The sequence below is a fragment of the Neltuma alba genome, unplaced genomic scaffold, assembly GCF_004799145.2.
Source record: "Neltuma alba isolate B1F8T4 unplaced genomic scaffold, ASM479914v2 tig00003684_pilon, whole genome shotgun sequence".
In the NCBI taxonomy this organism is placed as follows: domain Eukaryota; kingdom Viridiplantae; phylum Streptophyta; class Magnoliopsida; order Fabales; family Fabaceae; genus Neltuma; species Neltuma alba.
The window spans coordinates 1-22,211 of NW_021633386.1; the positions used below are offsets into that span (position 1 = coordinate 1).

Below are 22,211 nucleotides of genomic sequence, written 5' to 3' on the forward strand. Positions count from 1 at the left end.
AATAAATTCCAGAAACAGACTGTCCCTCGAAGATCAAAATTGAAAACCTTAGCAATAAAGAAGACGACGAAAAGGGAATATGGCTCGAAACAGCCAATTCTGAAGCAAGTGCCTGTGCTGCGTATGAGAAATATGATGGATTCGCGTAGGTGGTGGTAGAGACAGGAAAAGGAATGGCGAGACGAGATGTGAGGTAGAATTGGATTTGGGGTTTAGGGTTGGAGCAATTTGACCACAAAAAACGAGAATATATGAGAGAGAAAGGGCGTGGCGCTGGTTGGAAGCGAGAGATGACTAATGATTTTGTTCACCATTTTTTGTTGGATGGGGTCACCCAACTCGACTCGGGCTCGCTCGCCGATCCTAACTCGTTCCTCTTTCTCTGTCTATCTATTTCCCCCTCTCTCTCCCGCCACTCTTTCCTTTTACTTTCCCTCGCCTTCTACACACGGTCTCGCTGCAAGTTTTGGCGCAAGTTAAGGAATTGCGCACCTTGTCGTACATTATCTTCTCTCATTTGTTCAGCTCTTGGGACACGTGTCACATCCTTAAAACCCTACAGAGCGGCGAATCGGTACCCCGGAAAGTGAAAACCCTGGAACGCCCGATGGGTGACGTGCCATTTCACTGTTATCTTTTTTTGGAGATTGCAATTAAGTCCAAAAATAATAATTATTATTATTATTTTTATCCTAATCAGACCTCGTTTAATAAACAATATCTTATAATTAAAATTGGAGATAATATAAAATTTTAAATAATAACTGAATAACTGACAAGTTCTCAGGTATGAATAATAACTCTTTATTTGCCATTAAATTTTTTGTAGTTATCTTCTTTTTATAACACTCTATTTTTTTTTAGGCCTGAAATTTGGTCATTTTGGAATTTCGATGTTTTTACTTCTTCCTCAACACTTCGGACACGTTGCCAGATAATAATATTATCTTGGGTTCTTAATATAAAATCTTATTTGATTTTTATTTTAATTTTAAATATAAGACCTCAATTCATTTTGTCTCTCATATCTATACACTTTTTTCCAAAGTAACTCTTCTAACAATAATAGTTCTAGTCAATACACTTGATTAGTAAGAATATTTTAGAAAGACAACACCTATTTAGGACAAATAACTAACTCAACTTATTTTTTTAATCTCCTCAAATTAGTCAACTGATTCTTATAATTAGAACCGGAAGTAGTACTGACAGCTTGACACGATTTCTGTCTATTTATTTAGCTATTGATTGGAAAATAATAATTTTGCTGGGCATTTTTATCGACAGTGAAAACTATTTCTGCAAAATATGTGGATAAAATGTAAACCCTTGAGCTCATGATACGAAAGCTCTCAACATTCCTGCTATTCTAAATTAGCTTTGCCTTCCAAATTAATTTTATTTCTACGATATTTTTCCTGTTAATTAATGTTTCTTCAGATTTTAGTCAGCTGAGAAATTTATTTAGAGCACAATCTTCCTTAAATTATTTTGATTTCATACGATTTTTTGAGGGAAAAAAAGGCCTTTATCATGTGGCTCGTCATATTTGTTACTACCCTAAATCCTTAATATAAAAGTCTATTGACTAATTTAAGTAAATTAAAAAAATTTGTTATGTTGGTTTATTTATAATAAATAGGTATTATCTTTTTTAAAATATCGGTATTAATCAAGCGTATTATCTAAAACTACCACTTGATGAAATATTTAGCAGGTACAACTAATGTAAGGATTCTCTTTAAAAAATGGATAAACAAAAAAGACAAAATATGGTGAGATTTTATATTTAAAATCAAATTAAAAGTCAAATTAGTTCTTATATTAAAAACTATATATAGTATTGATTCAAACACTAACATTCATTAAAATGGATGGTCTTTTATCTCCAGAAGGTCCTTAATTCATGATTCGTGAATGAAAAAAGGAATAATCCCCAAAAAATATTTAAAATTTAAAATTTCAAATCAATTTTGTTTATTATACTTTAATAATAATTGAAAATATTTGAAAAACAAATGATAACATATTTTTGTATTCATTCATAATTTAAAATTTTGAAATTTTAGAAATATTTTTTAAGGGAATTGTCCCGTAAAAAAAAAGTCGTTGAAAGGGTTTTATATGAACACCTGGTTTAATTTTGATTAGTCAAAAATCAGCACAACACCTTGAAATTAATTGATATGTTAAAAATTCATGAAATGTGTGCATCGAAATTGAAAAAGCGCACACACAAAAGAAAATACATGGAATACGTTGTCTTTTTTCTTTTTTTTTACAGTCATAAACCCTGTATCAATTATACGCTTATGAAAATATTTGATGACAAATTACAAACTTATGAATAATACACCCCTCCATAAAAATTATATTTTATGTTTAGACATATTAACTACATTTTGAGGCACTCGATCTTTTGTATATTGAAATATCATGTATTATATTTATCGTGACAGGTTATCAAATCACACATAATTGTGTATTGTATTTTTAAAATATTAATATTTAATAGTATTTAATTGTAAATCCACATAACATAAATAAAAAAAGACACAGAATATTATTGAAAAACTTGACCTAATAATATAAATAACTTTATATAGGTTTTCTTCAATATAGGCAATTGCTAGCCAGTCCAGCGGATGCTTCTATAATCGCATTTTGTTCCTCTGTGCATTTTAAAGCTAATGGAGTGTTAAGCATAGCATGTTGCTAACCCGCCAATTTAACATTGAAAGTCTAATTCTAAGATTCAAGAGACGTCGGGACATGATCTCTGTGAAAATTTTGAGGTTTAGAGGAGTAGCTTAATGGAATATAAATGCTTAACTATTGAGACTGATGCCACGTGCAATATTATAATCCAAACATATTTTAAATTTTAAAAAATAAAAATAATATTTGATCATTCAACGAAACGTGAAGTGTATAATTAGATTTCATTGCGGTTTCGTTGGCAAAAAAAAAAAAAAAAACAGAGAGAGAGGGAGAGAGAAAGAAAAAGATTTCATTGCGGTTTCACTACAATACTTCGATTTGAGGTTCCACTGCTTGCTCGTGAGAAGTGAAAACTGGAGTTTTTCTTCCTGGAAAAAAGAAAAGGAAGCTTCAACCATGAAACGGTGAATTATATAGTCCGCGATAAAAACCGATGCATTGCGTCTTCCGCAACAATAAACATAGCACGACGGCAAGAAACAATAGCAACACAGAGGAGTGCATAATAATAACTAAAAGGACTCATTGAACTGTCCAAGTCCCGAGCATATAACGCAGGCTCGCTCCTTATTAATAAGTCGAGGTTTCGCCAGATAGATGCATGAGGATGGCCAAGCAATTACCGCCCAACTGGAACAGAGTCTTCGAATCCTCCGGGAAGGGAATGGAACCCCCACCCTCCTTAAAAGCATCTTCACATGCCTGTTGGTACGACAGCACCGACGAGAACTTCATCCAGGCATCGTACACGTCGTTCTGCTTGACGGAATCCAAACAATCATTTATAGTATCCACAATCGATGAGTACTGGTCTGCGCATATGTCCAGTGACGCCTTTTCGTCTTTCGTGATATCTGGTTTGGCTTGCAAAGCCTTGATTGTCTCAGAGACCTTTGTAGTGATGTTCATGGTCGCCCCCATTTCGACCTTCACGGCCACCACGGGGTCAAGCGCGCCTTGGATGAATGGCGCGATGGTGTTCACGCACAGAGGTGGAGACTCTGCGTCACTGCACAGAGCTGTCAGCTGAGCGTTGTGTGACGCCGCTGTGTTGCCTCCGAGGTCGTCGGAGGGAGACGGAGCTGGGGCTGCCGACGGAGGCTCTTCGAGCAGTTTGACGCGATATGAGGGAACGGCGTCGATGCCCGAAAGGAGCGAGCAACAGATGAGGGGAACCACGAGGATAATTTTTTTATTAAACTCCATTGTCTCTATCTCTTTTATTCGAAGAGGGCGGGTTCAAGAGCAGAGACAAAGGTTGGAAAAGCCCGCTGCTCCTCTGCTTTTATATGGGCAGGTGGATCTGTGCTGTGTTTTACTGAAAATAGTGTCTGACTCTTGTTTCTCTGTTATAAATTTAGCACTTTCTTTTCCGGGTGTGTGGTTTGTATGTTGGCCATGGTTTTCATTCTCGTGAAATTTCACCAAAATTTTCGGAAACTGAGGTCTTGACGTGGTCAAATTAATAAGAGAGAATTATAGTGAGAACTCGGGAAAAAAAATTACAGAATAAGTCTTAGATATTATTATTTACTTTAAAACTGTCATTATAAACTATTTAAATTGTTAGATCTTTTAATAATTATTTTTTTTAGGCTTGTAATTCTTCCAATTGCATTTTAGAATTTAAAATATTCCCCAGACGTTTTGCTATTTTCGGCGTCCTTCATACAGGCCGAACCAATACGATATCCACTAGACAACAAACATGGCAGAAGGCCCTGGACAAGCAAAGCAGATACAGGAAAACACGGGCCAGCCCCAGAGCTGTTACGTTCCACGGGGACATCATGTAAATTGCAATATCTATTTTGAAATCATTTATTGTTTGATAAAAGTGTTCGTGATTGAAAACACTGGCTGACCCAGTTACCACCGCTTCTTCCTCCTCTTCTTTTTTACTGTATCCAGCAAAAGCGAAAAAGAACTCGTAAAGATGCTTATAAGAAATGAATGCAGGGTAGCCACTAGCCACTGACCGTTCGGATTTCATTTGATATGCCAGCTAAATAAATGTATTTTTGTAATTTAAAAAAATGAAAATAAGGAAATGCCCGATTGCCCCTTGCTAGCAGATGGCGGACACTGCAACGGGGGAGATCGGTGGCAGGATATGAGAACAACAGCACTTTAAATTTAAACCCTTTTTCCACTTTGATATTTGATACTCCTCCGGTCTTTAATATAGGATCCAATTCTTGAGTTAGTTTTGGTTCTAAATATAAGACCCATTCCTCATATTTATCAATTTTCTCTAAATTACCCCTATAGATACTCCTTCAACCATAATTAAGTATAAGAGAGAGGAGGGGTATTAAGAAAGATGGCTATGGTATTTTAGGAAAAATGTGTCACTTTTCTTATAATTAACTAACTTACCTAACTTCCTTAATCTAATCAAATTAGTTAAATGGGTCTTATATTAAGGACCGGAGGAGTATAACGTCTTCATTCATTCTTCCCTTCACACAGTAAAAGCTTTTCTTTCCTTCTCTGCTTTAGGCTCTGGGTACATAATACTACCTCTAATCCTAATTATAAGAGTCAGTTGATTAATTTGAGGAGATTAAAGAAGTAAGTTAAGTTAGTTACTTGTCCTAAATAGGTGTTGTCTTTCCTAAAATATCTTTACTAATCAAGTGTATTGACTAGAATTATACTCCTCCGGTCCTTATTATAAGACCCAATTTGACTTTTTATTTGGTCCTAATTATAAGACCCAATCCATTTTCTCTCTTATATTTATGCATTTTTTCCCAAGATAATCCTTCTAATAATGATAGTTTTAGCCAATATACTTAATTAGCAAGGATATTTTAGGAATAACAATACTTATTTATTATAAATAATCAATTTAACTTACTTCCTTAATCTCCTCAAATAAGTCAATTGGGTCTTATAATTAGGACCGGAGGAGTAATTACTATAAGGACTATTTTGAAAAAAAATTGAGTAAATATGAGAGACAATATGGATTGGGGTCTTATATTTAGGATAAAAATAAAAGTCAAATAGGGTCTTATATTAAGAAATTTCCTCACATCTCACCCTGCTTGATGGTTGACTTTCAATACTCTACAGTACTTCAAATAAGATTGCGTCCAATATAAGAGTACCTATACCTAACAAAAAAATCAACTTAAACAATTTTAATTCAAAATTTTTAACTTTCGATTTTAAATAATAAATTCACTTTTTATCGTAATGCCAATTATACAAATATTTTATTTTATTTAAATAAAATTATTAAAAAATATAAAATAACTAATATTAAATTTAGACTATTCAAATTTAATTTATGCCGTAGATATTAGTGTCTATCACTACCATTGCCCTAAAAACCTTCATAACTGGGGGATCAAACGGGCTCTCTTATTGGATCACCGACTATAGAAATACTGGGCTCAAGCCCAAAAATTTGACTCTCTGTCCGAGTTCTAATACAGCCGCCTACCCAAAAAACAACACCAACCTCGATCCACCGTCGATCGGCAGCTTGCCCCTTTGCTGTAGTCGGCCGCCGCGGTGGCGAAAATTTAAGGCGTAAGCGTATCCTTTCACTGTACGCCAAACCCCGGTCTTGTTGAAGCGGTTGCCTCAGATTCTATATTCCCCTATGTCTGTACGAGTTCTTCCAGCTGCCTCCAAGCTTAGCTAGGGTTTGTCATATCTGTTTGCACGAGCAGGTGTTGAATACACTGCGATATTTAGACATGTCGAAGCGGAAGTTCGGATTCGAAGGCTTTGGCATCAACCGCCAATCGACATATAATTTCGAGAGATCTCAAGCTCCTCAGCGGCTGTATGTTCCTCCTTCATCACGTCACGGGCATGACAATTTCGAGGATACTGACCTTGACAACATCGAATATGACGATAATGATGCTCCCAAAGACGGAAACAATGGCAATGACAGCAAGAACGATGGCAACAGCGACGATATTGATCCCCTTGATGCTTTCATGGAAGGGATTCACGAGGAAATGAGAGCCGCGCCGCCTCCGCAGCCGAAAGAGAAGGCAGAGGACAGGTATAGAGATGACGATGAGGACGACCCGATGGAGAGTTTCTTGAGGGCGAAGAAGGACGTAGGGCTGACTCTGGCGTCCGATGCTCTGCACGCTGGGTATGACTCCGATGAAGAGGTTTATGCGGCCGCGAAAGCTGTAGACGCGGGAATGATAGATTATGACTCCGACGACAACCCCATTCTTGTCGAGAAGAAGAAAATTGAGCCTATTCCTGCTCTGGACCACAGTTCCATTGAGTACGAGCCCTTTAACAAGGATTTTTACGAGGAGACACCTTCAATATCAGGTAATGGCACAGCACTTACTTTGGAGTAGCCAAAACTCATGATTGAATTTGAGGTAGCTCCTTAAATTTGCTCGCACATATCGTTCGTTGTCCTCCTTGAATTGAATTTCTTTATGTCACTTTTCGCCTGGGATTTAAAAGCCGACTCTTGAAATTTTTTTCCCTCCATTTACGCCAGTTAAGTTATTGACTTCACGGACGCTTTTGGAATAAAGTATAGCTTGGCTTGATTACAATTATTGATTCTGTCATATTGCTGATGATCGTGTTGTTAACTTACTCTAGGTATGAGCGAGCAAGATGTTGCTGACTACAGGAAGAGTTTGGCCATTCGTGTATCGGGTTTTGATGTTCCGAAGCCAATTAAGACATTTGAAGACTGCGGTTTCTCTTCACAACTTATAAATGTCATAAAGAAGCAAGGCTATGAGAAGCCAACATCAATTCAGTGCCAGGCTTTACCAGTTGTGCTCTCTGGCCGAGATATAATTGGTATAGCAAAAACTGGTTCTGGTAAAACTGCTGCCTTTGTCCTTCCTATGATTGTGCATATCATGGATCAGCCTGAACTCCAGAAGGAAGAAGGTCCAATAGGAGTAATCTGTGCTCCCACTAGAGAACTGGCGCATCAGATATACTTGGAGGCGAAGAAATTTGCAAAATCGCATGGGTTACGTGTCTCTGCTGTCTATGGTGGAATGTCAAAACTAGATCAGTTCAAAGAACTCAAGGCAGGCTGTGAGATAGTTGTCGCTACTCCTGGCAGATTGATAGACATGCTGAAAATGAAGGCACTTACAATGATGAGAGCAACTTACTTGGTGCTTGATGAAGCTGATCGGATGTTTGACCTTGGATTTGAGCCACAGGTAAGGTCCATCGTTGGTCAGATCAGGCCTGATCGTCAAACTTTACTTTTTTCTGCAACAATGCCCCGTAAAGTTGAGAAGTTGGCCAGGGAAATTCTTAGTGATCCTGTTAGAGTGACAGTTGGGGAGGTTGGAATGGCAAATGAAGACATTACTCAAGTGGTTCAAGTGATTTCTTCTGATACAGAGAAATTGCCTTGGCTTCTTGAGAAGCTGCCTGGAATGATTGATGAAGGCGATGTCTTAGTATTTGCTTCCAAAAAGGCCACTGTTGATGAAATTGAATCACAACTGGCACAAAGAGCTTTTAAAGTGGCAGCTCTGCATGGTGATAAAGATCAAGCTTCTCGAATGGATATCTTACAGAAGTTTAAATCTGGTGCCTACCATGTTCTTATTGCGACTGATGTTGCTGCTCGTGGTCTTGACATCAAATCAATTAAGTCAGTGGTAAACTTTGATATTGCAAAAGATATGGATATGCATGTACATCGCATTGGCAGAACAGGTCGTGCTGGTGACAAAGATGGGGTTGCATACACTCTTATAACTCATAAAGAAGCACGTTTTGCTGGTGAGCTGGTTAATAGCTTAGTAGCAGCTGGTCAGAATGTGTCCATGGAGTTGATGGATCTTGCTATGAAGGTAATTTTTCTCGTTGATAATATTATTTGCTGCTTATTTTGTACTAATTTCCGTTAACCTCTATGTACGGACCCCATGCTTGCAGGCCGTCCTGCTTAAATATATGTTGTGGTTCTTATTATTGTAGGTTTTGTAGACTCCTTTATCTCTGGGTTAGAGATTGGTTTGCTTTTGTTTTTGGTAGCATTTTGATTATCCTGTTTATGATAGAGCACATTGGTGTCATGCGATTCATGTAGCTGACCTCACCTAGTGGGATAAAACTTGTTGTTGTTGTTGTTGTTTGATTATCCTGTTCATGATCTGCCATTTCTTGTATGTATGATAATACAACCTTTGAGTGCAACAAATTGTCATGATTGATTTGTGCAGTTTTCTTGACTTTATCCTGGACTGGGTGTAATGCCAGTTATAATAGGTGTTGAGGAACCAGGGTAAAGATGCCACAACTGTGACTTGACGTATCAATAGGCCTGTTGCATTTGAGGCTGGACTATTTTAATGGTTTCAGATGTAGGTGTAAAGCGTAATGCTTCTTATTGCATTTGCGCAAGTATTATTGAAAACTGAAAGGTTTTTGGGAGGGTTAGCTTTGTCGAAGTGTGTTGAGTTATTGAACTTTCTAAATGAAGCCATGCGGTTTGGCAAGCAGGAGGAACAGTTTGGCAAGACTTGGGAAGTATAAGATTATGGAGAGTGTATGGATTTTGGAAGAAGCGTATCACTTAGTCTTGTTTCACAAGCTGTTCATTAATCTTAAGTATACTATTTGCAATCGTGTACCTATTATGATTGGCTTGTGCATGTTGGTGACTTGATGTGCATGGTTGTCAATTTGGATGCTGTTCGGATTTGGTGTTTGGATGTTTTAAAAAAAGCATTTTGTGCCCTGGTGCTATACTGTTCCCTTCTTTTCAATGTACCATGGAGTGCTGTTGTCAATGCTGCCGCATGACTGCCATACCATCATGCCATGGTGGGATTTTTGGAGAAATTCAAGGGATTTCCATTGTGTGGTGACCTTTATATTATATTTTGATCTTGAATGGATGTGAATAGTTGCCTATTAGCGTGCAAACAATTTTTTGCTTTTTTTTTTTTGGGTGATATGCTTTTGTTTTTTTTTCCTTACCATCTCTGTGTGATAACAAACAAAACATTCTTGCTTTTTCGCAGACATTATTGACGCCCAAAGAAAATATATCCCTTGATTTTTCCCATGGGTACAGTTATATATGGGCTTCTACTTCTTCCTACAAAATATTCCACACCAAGCAATGTCAATATTAATTATTTAATTTTTTAAAGGTTGTGAAAGAATGGAAGAAATTTAAGTTATTTGTGAACCATTACTTGTATGTTTTATCCACATTATTTTATCACGTCCTAATAATACTAATTGTCTTGGCACCTTTTTTATGGTCAATTTGATTCATTTAAAATGCTAAAAGCTTTAGATTTGAAATTTGGTCTTGAATTAGTTAATGATGTTTATCCTGAAAATCATTAGGACGGGAGATTCAGGTCCAAACGTGATGCAAGAAAAGGAGGTATGACTTTATAAGATGCTTTATTATGCTTTACATGATAATGATGGTTTGCTCAAGAACAATTTCATGTGGCAGTAAACATTTTATGCGCCTGTTATAAGCTGCACCCTCTGTTTTTTTTCCCCTCCAAGCGTCAGAGCAGTAGAACTACTGGTTTTGCCAATTTGTATACTGAGTAGTTATTACCATGTTTTGGGCAGGTGGGAGGAAAAGTAAAGGGAGGGGAGGGGGTGGCGGTAGGGGTGTGCGTGGAGTGGATTATGGCTTGGGCATTGGATACACTCCAGAGTCCAATAACCCTTCCCCAAGCACAGCAAGTCGATCTGCCGCTGTAAACTCACTGCGGACAGGGATGATGGCACAATTTAGGAGCAACTTTGTTGCTGCTTCATCAAACTCTCAAAACCAATCCTACAGTAGCAGTACAAGTATGCCTGCTAACAAGAGACCGGCCCTCCCTGGCTTTGTATCTGGTGGGTCGATTGGCGGTGATTTAAACACTAATCAGACTCCTGCTGCATCCAGACCCGCAACTTCGGCTGTAAATGCTAGTAGTCACAACTCTGGAGTTGGTGCTCGTCAGAGGAATAACGAGAGGTTGCTTTCTGATCTGAACTTGCTTTGTTGAATTACAAGCTAATTTTCATTTGGAGGACAATGGGTTTGCTGATAAAGTTCTTGTTTTTCTTTTGCTGCAGTTCCAAGCCTAGAGAAAGGAGGCGGCCTTCTGGGTGGGACAGATAGTATATGCTACCATTCAAGGACTCCCCCAGTGTCTCACATGTGAATGTCTCTATAGTCTAGGTCACGTCCTTCTATGATTTGTTTGTGTTACTAATTTTATACTTTAAAATTATTCGTGACGAGCTTGTTGTAAAATTTGTGCAAGTGAAAATAGATCAGGATTTCAATAGTTGGCAACTCGTGATATCGAAATTGAAATTAGGAAAAATACTTCGTCTGCTAAATTTACGTTTTACTACAAAATTGCTAGTATATATGAATCTTTGAGCACAACAAAATATTTTTAAACTCTCGACTTGTGTAATATTCTTATCTAATTCATACAAGACGGTTTAGATATTAGAATTTTTACTTTGGCGGAGAGTCTGATAATGTTCAGTAATTGACATCAAATTTGTGTCGAAAATGAAAAATTTTATGGCTTACGAGGTAGTCTCTCCGACATTGGCACAAGGTTGTCCTGCTACTTTGATTCAAAAGGACTCCTGACGCAACTTCGCGCACTTTTAAACCAGGCCGCCCGCGGGTACACACTACACAGCGTCGATCACTGTCGGGTATGAGAACTTAAATGATCACTCCAATTTCAAAAATGGTTGTAAAGGAGAGTTTGTAAATTTATTAATATCAGAAAGTACGCGCTCAATATTGAAGAAAATAAAAGTCGTCATTGGACTTTTTCCTAAAAAATGAAGCGATTAGGAAGGCTTCACAGGAAGTTTTGCAATCCATCCTTGTGGGTCAATGAAGGTCTTATCCAGGAATCGGCGAAGAGCGCTTCCACTTAAACGCTTCATCCAAGGCACTCGTTTTGATTTCTTGGACCCTGGTCCCCAACATCCCTCCTCCACAAACGTCAGGTCTTGTCTGCAATAAACTTCCTCAAAACCATTCAAATATACAAATTTCGTTCACGGCCAGCTATCTTAATTGCAGTCTTACCCTCATCGTCACTAGCGCGTTTTTGTGTGGGAGTGTGTTTAAATTAATTATAAATACACAAACACAAAATTCTCCTGAGGTTTCTGTTGGCAACAATTCTTTCAACTTTAAAAGTTCAAAAATAAACCTCCTAACTTGCATTTGCCTGATACGGACCAACTTCAATAATAATAATGAAAAGAAAACTATCGGTATTAAATTACAGAATAAAGAAGCATAGATAGTTGGAAAATAAATTTTTTAATTAAAAAAAACACAAATGATCATAACAAACACATGCATGTTAAATGAAATGAATAATTAAATGAATCGGTGAATTAAGTACAAAGAAGGGGGGAGTAGAGAGAGAATTCAAATTCAAATTCAAAATTTGATTGTTGGCAAATTTGTAATTTGAACGATGTAAAAGCTTATGGCTTAAGTTTCGTAGCTACCAAGTCAGGGTGTAGCCAGATAGTTCGAGAGTCCAACCGAGTCGGTGACCATATCTAGTGGCATTCCAATGAGAATATGTAAATTTGCAGCACATAGAATGTTTAGATATTTGCAGAACAATTATTATTTCGTGTGATACAAGGCTGTTGCTCTGGGCTTTCGGCGCGGAAATTTCCAGAATCCGTTTTTCTTCTTCTTCTTCTTCCTTTTCCTTTTTTTTTTTTTGGGGAGGACCTCTCACTGTCCAGTATTTATTTGGGCGAGCGCAGAGGGCATGGACGGTGGCATAGTAATGGTAGGACTGGAAAAAGGGTATTCTCTGGGGCACGTCACCGCGCAAAACATTGGATTTTTTCTGGGCCAAGAAACATCGGATTAAATATTTTATATTGTAGGTTGTTGTGTTTATGCTATAGATGGTAAGATATAGAGTATTATACTATACATTAGTCATGTATGAATTTAGCTATAGATGAGAAAGGGGAAAAAAATCACTCTTTGTCATTGTTCAAGGTGGAAGTTATTTTCAAAGTTGATTGTTCGTTGGTTGTTATTGATGTTTACAAGAAGGAAAGAAAATGGGCCTCATCGTCGCTGTTTAAAGAATTTTAAAGCCCATTAAAAGAAATCCTCATGGCCCCCACTCACTCAAATAACTACTCAAGCTGATAAAACTAAGACACGCGATCGCACCCCCCCCCCAAAAAAAAAAACTGTCCCCTCAAATAAGTTTTCTTAGTTTTGGCTCCTCTTCGCCTTATCCATATTCACCGACAATCTGTGGTTCGTTACCTAGACGGTTAGTTAGTTAGGTCGGCCGAGAAAGGGAGTAAGCTGGCCCCACATGGACAGGAATGATTCCGTGTTGGTAAAGGCGTTTTCTACGCTAACATTCAACACGCACTTAAATGGTTGTAGACTCTACGAGCTGATCTTCGAAAACATTACACCAACACATCTCAAACAGTTTGAGTCATGCCACCTCCTGCCTTCAATATTAAATTTAATTAACTAATTTTAAAATATGTAAAAAAAATTAATAGAATTAATTATTAGAAAATTGCTATTCGGCCGTTTAATTTTTACAGAGTATGTCTATTTTATGATTTTCCTTTGTATTAACCATCAATGGACTAACATTAGCTATCTAATTTCATTTTTCTTTATTATATGTGTGGCCAGAACATTTGAACAGTTGGTTTATATAATTTCATTTCAATGGACTAACATTAGCCATCTAATTTCATTTTTTTCAAATTTTGCTTGTTGGTTTCTCATTTTATTTCATTTAATTACCCGTATCAGTCAATTTATTGTTTTTAATTCTTACACATATTTTCCCACATAAATGAGGGTAATTTTGACAAAAATGATTTTTTTTATATATATTTATTGTTTCGGCTAATTTTAGACAGCATTTCTAGCAACATAATTCAATTAAATCTTCAACTTTTAGTTCATTTCACTTTACTTTCGGGATTTTTTTATTTTTTGGTTAACAGAGAAGGGACTTTGGGAGAAGGAGCTCAGAATATCTTCCGTGGCATCCGGGACCTTCTCTCAGTATTCCGGAGAGGTCCTCAATTGCCAATTTTATTGCTGAGTTGACTGCCCCCACCTCCACTTGTCTATTATTCAGAAATCAAATCAAAACCTAATAATAACGCAAATAACATCCTACTTTTCAGTCAGTTTGTTATTCTGTCGATCTTTGAAACTCCAGACTTTTGAATGACTTTTATCACTGTACATACTATGGCGAATAGAACTGCTACATCATGGGAATCTATCTTCGCCCTCAAAACAAAATATACAACAAATTACTTAAACAAAATATACCACAATATACACCTATATCATAGAAATTTATTTAAATTATTTATCTAATTATTTAAACATGTTAAGAAAATTAAACAAATTACTTAATCATTAATGTTTTTAAAATAATCCCCATAACATTGTATATTACTACTTCCGGTCCTAATTATAAGAGCCAGTTGACTAGTTTGGAAAAATTAAAGAAAAAAGTTAAGTTAGTTATTTGTAATAAATAAGTGTTGTCTTTCCTAAAATATCCTTACTGATTAAGTATATTGGCTAAAACTATAATTAGTAGAAGGATTATCTTGAAAAAAATTGAGTAAATATGATAGACAAAATAGATTTGGGTCTTATATTTAGGACCAACATAAAAGTTAAACAGGGTCTTATATTAAGGATTGGAAGTAGTAATTAGATGAATTAATTAAGAAAATGATAAATACAATAGGCAAAATAAATTAGTATCTTCTACTTAGAATAAAAATTATTTCTTAACAAGAACTTATACCAACATATACACATATTCCCATGTGGCCGCCCACGCACATTAAGGTTGTGTTTGGGTGACACCCCAAACCATGGTTTGTGGGGAATAAATCACCCAAACGCCCACCCAAAAACCAAAACCATGGTTTTGGGCCAAAATCATGGTTTTGGAAAAAGCAAAATTTTTTTGCTTTTGGAGAAAAAAGGGAGAGTGTGAGAGCCTATAGGATATGTATCTTGTTATTTTTTTTATAAACATATTTAATCTTATATTTTATAAATATATATACATATTAATTATTTATTATTTGTATTATCTTATGTATTATTAATTATGTTAATAAAAAATATATTATTAACAATTTTATTCCTTCAAATTAAAATATATCATAAAATCTATTTTTCTGTAATTATCATATTAACTTATGTCTTTTTTTAGTAATTTGTATATATAAAAAGTGCTTCTGATAACAACTATCCAAACACTCTCACTTCTCAAAATCACTTTTTCATAAAATCTATTCTTTCCAGAATCTATTCTTCCCAGAATCTATTCTCCAGAATCACTTTTCCAAACCACGGTTTGGTTTCATCCAAACACACCCTAAAAGTGAGCCGAAGCTCACCAGTAATCAAGCTAATTTAGCAGTGTCTATAGAATCTTAGTCTATTTATTTATATTCATGATAACTAATTTTCAATCAAGTCTCAACTATTGAATTATATTGTGAATAAAGTCATATATAACGGTGACATGTAAACAAATAATGGGGCGAGAAAAAAAAAATCATGTTAATGTCTGATTGGCTGACTGGTTTTAAAATCATAAATGATATAAACAAATGAGTCTTTTTTTAATTAGTTAAAAATAATGAATAATAAAAAAGGCAAAATACATTGACCATCTATCTATTTTACCTAAATCACATAAACATTCTTTCTATTTTGAAAATGTACATAGGTCTCCCTAAAAATCAAAATATATGTTACCCAGATATTCTTTATATGTTTAACATTTCATTTCCATCATTCCAACAGCCAGTTGACTATCAAGTTTGACTTTTAAATTTTTATTTTGATTAAAATACCTCCCCCTTAACATAAATGTTATTTAAACATCAATGTCTATAAAAAATAATTTTTGATACAACAAAAAATAATCATAGTACATATATTTTCAAAATATTTAATATGTTATAAAATTTATTAATTTTATTATATTATAGAATTATATACTTTTAATTCTTCATGGAATATTAAAAACTTATTTAGGTTTATTTTAAATGGATGGAAAATATTTTAGATGTTTATTTTCTTGATGATATAATATGAATTATATGAGCTTGGGAAATTATATAAATAATTTAAATTTATAATTTATAATTTTTAAAAAGTTTGTTACAAACATTTATAACTTATTTGATGGATCGTATATTTATGTAAAAAACTAATTAAATTTTTATTCAATTTTTTATGTTTATATTAAGTAAATTACTTAATTTACTGTCCCAATTTGATAAAAACATAAAATAAATAACTATTTGTAAAAATAAAAAAAATCAAGGTACAGAAAAAAATCTCAAACTTTTTAAAATATTTTTAGCCAAAATTTATGGATTTTAGTATAATGAAGAGTAAATTAATAAATAAAAAGTATCTTAACATAAATTTTAATTACAAAAGCATCTTTTAAAATATTATTAACGGATTTAATGGTTTGGACCTAGATATATGTTTTCAAAATAGAAATAAAAAGTTCATATAATTAGAATAAAACGTGATAGAGGTTAGAGTATTTTACTCTAATAAAAATGGTAGCGTGTGTGTTTATTGTTGCCTAAAATTTATAAATAGAAGTATAAGTTGGATGATGGTGCGATTTGGAAAAGCACATTGATCTTGCACTTTCCGCATTTCTTTTACATTTAATTATTTGATTTATGATATTATCATAATAGAATCCATTCAATATTAGGCTGTTTTTTCAAAAATATATAATTTCCTTTTCATCCCCAATATCTTAAACACCAATTATGCCGGAAAATTTTTAGTTTCTGCGTGCGTAGTTTTTAAGGACTCGAATCCATTCTTATAATTATTACAGTCTTGTCACAAATCAGAAAACTTTACAACCCCTCGTTTCATAAGATTCCCTTCCTAAATTTACAGTCACCTTCCATCTATCTAATATTATAATGTTCAGCCTTAGACAATGTGTATTTTCAAAATGGGAATTCAGGAAAAAAAAAATTTCAAAATGGGAATTATAAATCAGGCTATTCTAAATTTTAATATTTTTTGAGTGTAAAGCCACAGAAAAATAAACAAATTTTCTGTAAACGATTTGGCTAGATCAGGTAGGTATCCCGTCATTTAAAAAAAAAATGTTAGCTGCTAATAACATATTATTGGAAAACCCTTCGACAAACAAAAAGAATATTATTGGAAAACCCAATTAAGGCGGCCACGTTGAGATCTCACGCATGGGTCTATCGAGACGTCTTGAAGGTTTCTAGGTTTCACTACAAATCAATAAATTAAATCAAGAAAAGTAACAAAGGAATACGAAGAAAGGGAAATCAAATCAGATAATCTTAAACGGGAAAGAACCTACGGAGTTATAATTACATTACATAAATTCATCCCGCGAGGGCCCATTTCCCCGCCGTCAAAGGTGTGTCGGCAGCCCCAAAAACTAAATATTATTGGTATTATATGGATGTGCGTGGGTATATGAGCTGACTTTATGGGAAGCATTCGAGACGGAATAGTAAGTCTCATGAAAAAAAAAGACCTTTAAAACTGCTTACAAATTACTTTTAAATTATATTAATTAATTACGCTGTTTTGTTACTATGTATCAATTACACGCAAACTTAAGTTTAATAGTATTTTGGTTTCATGTCAAATCTGGTTCGATTTATAAGCTTTAAATTTAAAGAGGGGTATAGTTTATTCTATAAGCTTTAATTTAGAATTTGTGTAAACATAATGCACTTTTTTTATCTTTACCCTTAATTATTTATAATCTCTCATTTGTCATACCATCTTGTTACATTTTTTTAATATATTTTTTTATCATTTTTTTATTTATTATAAAAACATATTTAAAAATAAAACTATATTTCTAACTTATTTATTATTTTTAATTAATTTTAAATATTTATTCATTATTCATAAATCAGTCATGTAAAGGAATTGAAGCTTATCGTAAGAGTAAGATGGAGTACTATTTATTTAATATTTAAGGTGATTATTTAAATACTTCCTCTAGTTTAAAATATAAACTAAACTCCATCTATTTATGTTTATCAAGAAACTAATTAAAATAATTTAAAATAATAAACGTGTAAGGTATATATTTACTTTTTCTAATATACTCTTATTAATAAAGAGAATAAGTAAAAAATATCATAAATGAATCAAAAAAATATAGAGATAAAATTTTAAAAAAACTTATTAAATGTTTAGGTAAAAATAAATGTTATTTTATAAAAAAATTTAGTTTATATTTTGAAACGGGTGCGATCATAGTTAACGCTGCGCATGATTGGGTGACAAAAGTGAAGATTCGTGGACAAAGTTATCGGCCTAAGAAAGTAATCCGAGGGAGAGGAGGGGGCAGGCAGAAAAGCGAAAGTGGCATGACGTGGGAGCGCCTCATATGAACTTTCCAGTTCTTACTTCCCTCTTCTCACTGGGCCCAGCCAAGCCCTCTTCGGTCCGTAAGTGTTAAAATCAAATAATATTAATAATCCATCTGACTTCACACGCTTGCATGGGTCCACCGCTTCATTGCATCGCCAAGCGTCACTTCATGCTCTTCTACGCCTAAGCAAAGATAGACACGCGTCTGCAGTAGATCATTAATCTGTTCGTCTCTTCAGAATTTGTGTTTTTATTCCGTGTCTGGCCGTTCTCCGGCAACTTTCGAAAATTATTAGTACGTGAACTAATTAGCAATTTAATTTAATTTTTAATATAAAATTTTTTATCTATTTTATTTTAAACAGATATTTATTTTATTTTTAAATAAATTTTATGATAATTGTATACTTACAAATTTTAGTTAAAAATATCTATTTATTATAAATAATTAACTTAATTAATTTTTCCAATATTTATAAATTAGTTATCTAATTTTTTTCATTAAATAGTGCCAAATAACTTGGGAAATAAAAAGGTTGAAAAAGCACGAAAATTACCGGGGGAGTGGTCACCGCTTCCGCTCTCTGCTTTTTTTCCTCTCCTTATTTTCATAATAATAAGTTAACGATTCATGGAATATTATTATTATTATTCAATAATTTATTAATTAATTATGCCACGCAGCACTGCGCAACAGTTTTGGTTTTCCCCTATATATTCCCCGCCGACCATTCCGCTGCCATGCTGACATTCCAAACATTCCTCGACTACCATCAACCAGCTTTCATTCTTCGCAATTAATCCCTTTTCAAAACCTCTCTCCATTATCATTTTCCTGCGCAAATCTCTCTCGTAAATTTCCATACTTGAGAAGTGTATCACCTCCTGTATATTCCTGATTCCGATTCATTCCGCAAAATCATATTCTTACCTCCTCTGTTCATATCAAATCTTGGTCTATTGCCGTTTTGTTAGCAATTTCTCTTTATAGTGCTGCCATAGTACCTTATAAAGCTCACCAAAGCTCCGGGCTGTATATTCTCATCAGTTTGGAATCACATCTTCTCGGTCTTTCTGCTCTGTCTTCATCATGGCTCCGCCTAACGACCGTACCCTGAACTTCATCAGCCCCAAACCTTTAGAACAGCTGATTGTGTTATCTGAGGGGAAGCTTACCGTCAGGGGCGTGCCATTGCTCACGCACGTCCCTGACAACGTCACTTTCAGTCCCTTCTCTCAAATATGTCAATCCTCCGACGCTCCTCCCGCTCTGCTTCAGAGGGTTGTGTCTCAACATCACCGGGGTGGATTCCTTGGATTCTCACAGAAAGAGCCCTCCGATAGGTTGATGAACTCCTTGGGTAGTTTCAGCGATAGAGAATTTCTTAGTATCTTCAGGTTCAAAACATGGTGGTCTACCCAGTGGGTCGGGAACTCTGGCTCTGACTTACAAATGGAAACTCAGTGGGTGCTCCTTCATCTTCCTGAGATTAAGTCTTATGCCATCGTCATTCCTATCATTGAAGGCAGCTTTAGGTCTGCCCTTCATCCTGGCTGCGACGGCCATGTCATGATTTGCGCAGAGAGCGGGTCGACCCAAGTGAAGGCATCCAGTTTCCATGCCATAGCTTACATTCACGTGTCAGAAAATCCCTTCAACTTGATGAGAGAGGCCTACACTGCTCTGAGGGTTCACCTCAATACTTTCAGGCTCTTGGAAGAGAAAACCACACCGACTCTGATTGATAAATTTGGGTGGTGCACGTGGGATGCATTCTACTTAACCGTTAACCCCATCGGAATATGGCACGGACTGAAAGATTTTGCTGATGGTGGCGTGGCTCCGAGGTTTCTCATCATCGACGACGGTTGGCAAAGCATCAATTTGGACGGAGACGACCCAAACGAGGACGCTAAAAATCTCGTTTTAGGTGGTGAGCAAATGACTGCAAGGCTCCACAGACTCGACGAAGGTGACAAGTTCAAAAAGTACAAGGGCGGTCTTATGCTGGGCCCTAATGCTCCTTCTATGGATCCTAAAATGATCAAAGCCCTTATCAATAAGGGAATTGAACTTGAGCATTTGCAGCAGGAACGTTACCGCGCATTGGATTCTGCGAGTGCCAATCTGTCCCAGATTGAAACTGGGATCAAGAAGGTGAGACAAGAAATCGATGGTCTTTGGCGAGAATTGGCCAGCGGTACAGACGAAGAATGTGGAAGCCAGTGCTGCGAAACGGACGAGTATGGAATGAAGGCTTTTACAAGGGATTTGAGGTCTAAATTCAAAGGTTTGGATGACATTTTCGTTTGGCATGCCCTTTGTGGTGCTTGGGGTGGCGTGAGGCCGGGAGCAACACACCTAAACTCCAAGGTAATCCCTTGCAAACCCTCCCCTGGTCTAGAAGGTACGATGCATGATCTTGCTGTGGTGAGAATCATTGAAGGCTCAATCGGGCTTGTTCATCCGGATCAAGTCAATGACTTTTATGACTCTATGCACTCCTATCTTGCCAAATCGGGCATTACAGGAGTCAAAGTGGATGTTATTCATGTAAGTTTTCTCTCCCAACTTTGACTCCTTTCTTTTTCTTTTTCCTTAAGTTCATCTCCAGTTTTTCATTACTGTGCTTCTGAATTTGGTAAGTGCAGACTCTCGAGTATGTGTGCGATGAATATGGAGGCAGAGTAGAGCTTGCCAAGGCTTACTATGATGGACTGTCAAACTCTGTTACCAAGAATTTCAATGGAAATGGAATCATTGCTAGTATGCAACAGTGCAATGACTTTTACTTCCTCGGGACGAAGCAAGTGTCTATGGCTAGAGTCGGTAAGCAGTTTTTCTTACCTTGTAGTACTTCTTCAATTTATTTTAGTTTCAAGACACACATGGAGACCGGAAAAACAATTATGTCGGTGTTTTTCCACAGGGGATGACTTTTGGTTCCAAGATCCGAATGGCGATCCAATGGGAGTATTCTGGTTACAAGGGTTACATATGGTTCACTGTGCTTATAACAGCCTGTGGATGGGGCAGATGGTTCAGCCTGATTGGGACATGTTCCAGTCAGACCATGTGTGTGCCAAATTCCATGCGGGTTCGAGGGCCATTTGTGGCGGTCCGATCTATCTGAGTGACTCGGTGGGTTCTCATGATTTTGATCTCATCAAGAAGCTGGTTTATCCTGATGGCACCGTACCCAAGTGCATCCATTTCCCCCTTCCAACCAGAGATTGCCTTTTCAAGAACCCTCTCTTTGACCAGAGAACTGTCCTCAAGATTTGGAACTTCAACAAGGTATATATATATAAATCTGTGATTCCATATTTTAACATTGTTTTGATGCATCATTGTCTTAATCAGAGCTAATTAATCACAAACTTGGTGTATGCTTCAACAGTATGGTGGGGTGATTGGGGCCTTCAATTGTCAAGGTGCCGGTTGGGACACCAAGATGCACAAATTCAGGGGTTTCCCAGAGTGTTACAAGCCAGTATGTGGTTCGGTACATGTCTCTGAGATTGAATGGGACCAGAAGAAGGAAGCAGCCCATATGGCTGAGGCAAAGGAGTATGCAGTGTACACGAATCAAGCTGAGGAACTGTGCTTGATGACCCAAAAGTCTGAACCACTGCAAATTACCATCCAACCTTCTACCTTTGAGCTCTTCAGCTTTGTACCAGTCACGGAGCTAAAGCGCAGCATCAGATTTTCAGCCATTGGCCTGACGAACATGTTCAATAGCGTGGGGACAATTCAAGAAATGGAATGGGCAGAGGAAGGCGTGAGGCTCAAGGTTAAAGGCGAAGGAACTTTTCTTGCTTACTCAAGCGAGTCTCCTAAGAAGTGTCAATTGAATGGTGCCGATGTCGCGTTTGAGTGGCTGCCTTATGGCAAACTGAGGTTCAACCTTGCTTGGGATGAAGAGGCTGGAGGGCTTTCTAGTTTAGAAATTTTCTACTAGCTAGGATTATCCTTTTTTTTTGGGGTATTATCCACGGTGATTTTTTTATGCCGTGGTTGCATTTTAAT

General features: G+C 36.0%; 3 protein-coding genes across 4 annotated transcripts; 2 read left to right on the forward strand and 1 right to left on the reverse strand.

Moving 5' to 3' along the window:
- Positions 1–3,260: 3,260 nt before the first annotated feature.
- LOC114742217 (uncharacterized) lies at positions 3,261–3,928 on the reverse strand. The gene has a single exon (XM_028930496.1). It carries the CDS (start codon positions 3,925–3,927, stop codon positions 3,292–3,294), a length of 636 nt encoding a protein of 211 aa, XP_028786329.1. The 5' UTR covers position 3,928; the 3' UTR covers positions 3,261–3,291.
- A 2,270-nt stretch (positions 3,929–6,198) lies between these two features.
- Positions 6,199–11,134, forward strand: LOC114742215 (DEAD-box ATP-dependent RNA helicase 24-like). Of its 2 annotated transcripts, XM_028930494.1 has the most exons (5): positions 6,201–7,038; positions 7,324–8,552; positions 10,063–10,102; positions 10,303–10,699; positions 10,801–11,134. In XM_028930494.1, exons 1-5 carry the CDS (start codon positions 6,435–6,437, stop codon positions 10,844–10,846), a joined length of 2,316 nt encoding a protein of 771 aa, XP_028786327.1. In that variant the 5' UTR covers positions 6,201–6,434; the 3' UTR covers positions 10,847–11,134. The 2 variants fall into 2 exon arrangements, 1 of the variants encoding a protein (XP_028786327.1); XR_003739843.1 differs by lacking the exon at positions 10,063–10,102 and having other exon boundaries at positions 6,199–7,038.
- An 8,134-nt stretch (positions 11,135–19,268) lies between these two features.
- LOC114742214 (stachyose synthase) lies at positions 19,269–22,155 on the forward strand. The gene is made up of 4 exons (XM_028930493.1): positions 19,269–20,732; positions 20,831–21,008; positions 21,109–21,476; positions 21,580–22,155. The coding sequence occupies exons 1-4, from the start codon at positions 19,269–19,271 to the stop codon at positions 22,141–22,143; spliced, it is 2,574 nt and encodes an 857-aa protein (XP_028786326.1). The 3' UTR covers positions 22,144–22,155.
- The last annotated feature ends 56 nt before the right edge of the window (positions 22,156–22,211 follow it).

What these genes read in the sequence shown, in the direction of transcription:
- LOC114742217 (XM_028930496.1), bottom strand. Translation starts at nt 3,927, where the DNA reads ATGGAGTTTAATAAAAAAATTATCCTCGTGGTTCCCCTCATCTGTTGC.
- LOC114742215 (XM_028930494.1), top strand. Translation starts at nt 6,435, where the DNA reads ATGTCGAAGCGGAAGTTCGGATTCGAAGGCTTTGGCATCAACCGCCAA. An exon ending in GGAGACACCTTCAATATCAG is followed by an intron (nt 7,039 to 7,323) that starts GTAATGGCACAG and finishes AACTTACTCTAG; the next exon opens with GTATGAGCGAGCAAGATGTT. An exon ending in CGTCAGAGGAATAACGAGAG is followed by an intron (nt 10,700 to 10,800) that starts GTTGCTTTCTGA and finishes CTTTTGCTGCAG; the next exon opens with TTCCAAGCCTAGAGAAAGGA.
- LOC114742214 (XM_028930493.1), top strand. Translation starts at nt 19,269, where the DNA reads ATGGCTCCGCCTAACGACCGTACCCTGAACTTCATCAGCCCCAAACCT. An exon ending in TCAAAGTGGATGTTATTCAT is followed by an intron (nt 20,733 to 20,830) that starts GTAAGTTTTCTC and finishes TGGTAAGTGCAG; the next exon opens with ACTCTCGAGTATGTGTGCGA. An exon ending in AGATTTGGAACTTCAACAAG is followed by an intron (nt 21,477 to 21,579) that starts GTATATATATAT and finishes ATGCTTCAACAG; the next exon opens with TATGGTGGGGTGATTGGGGC.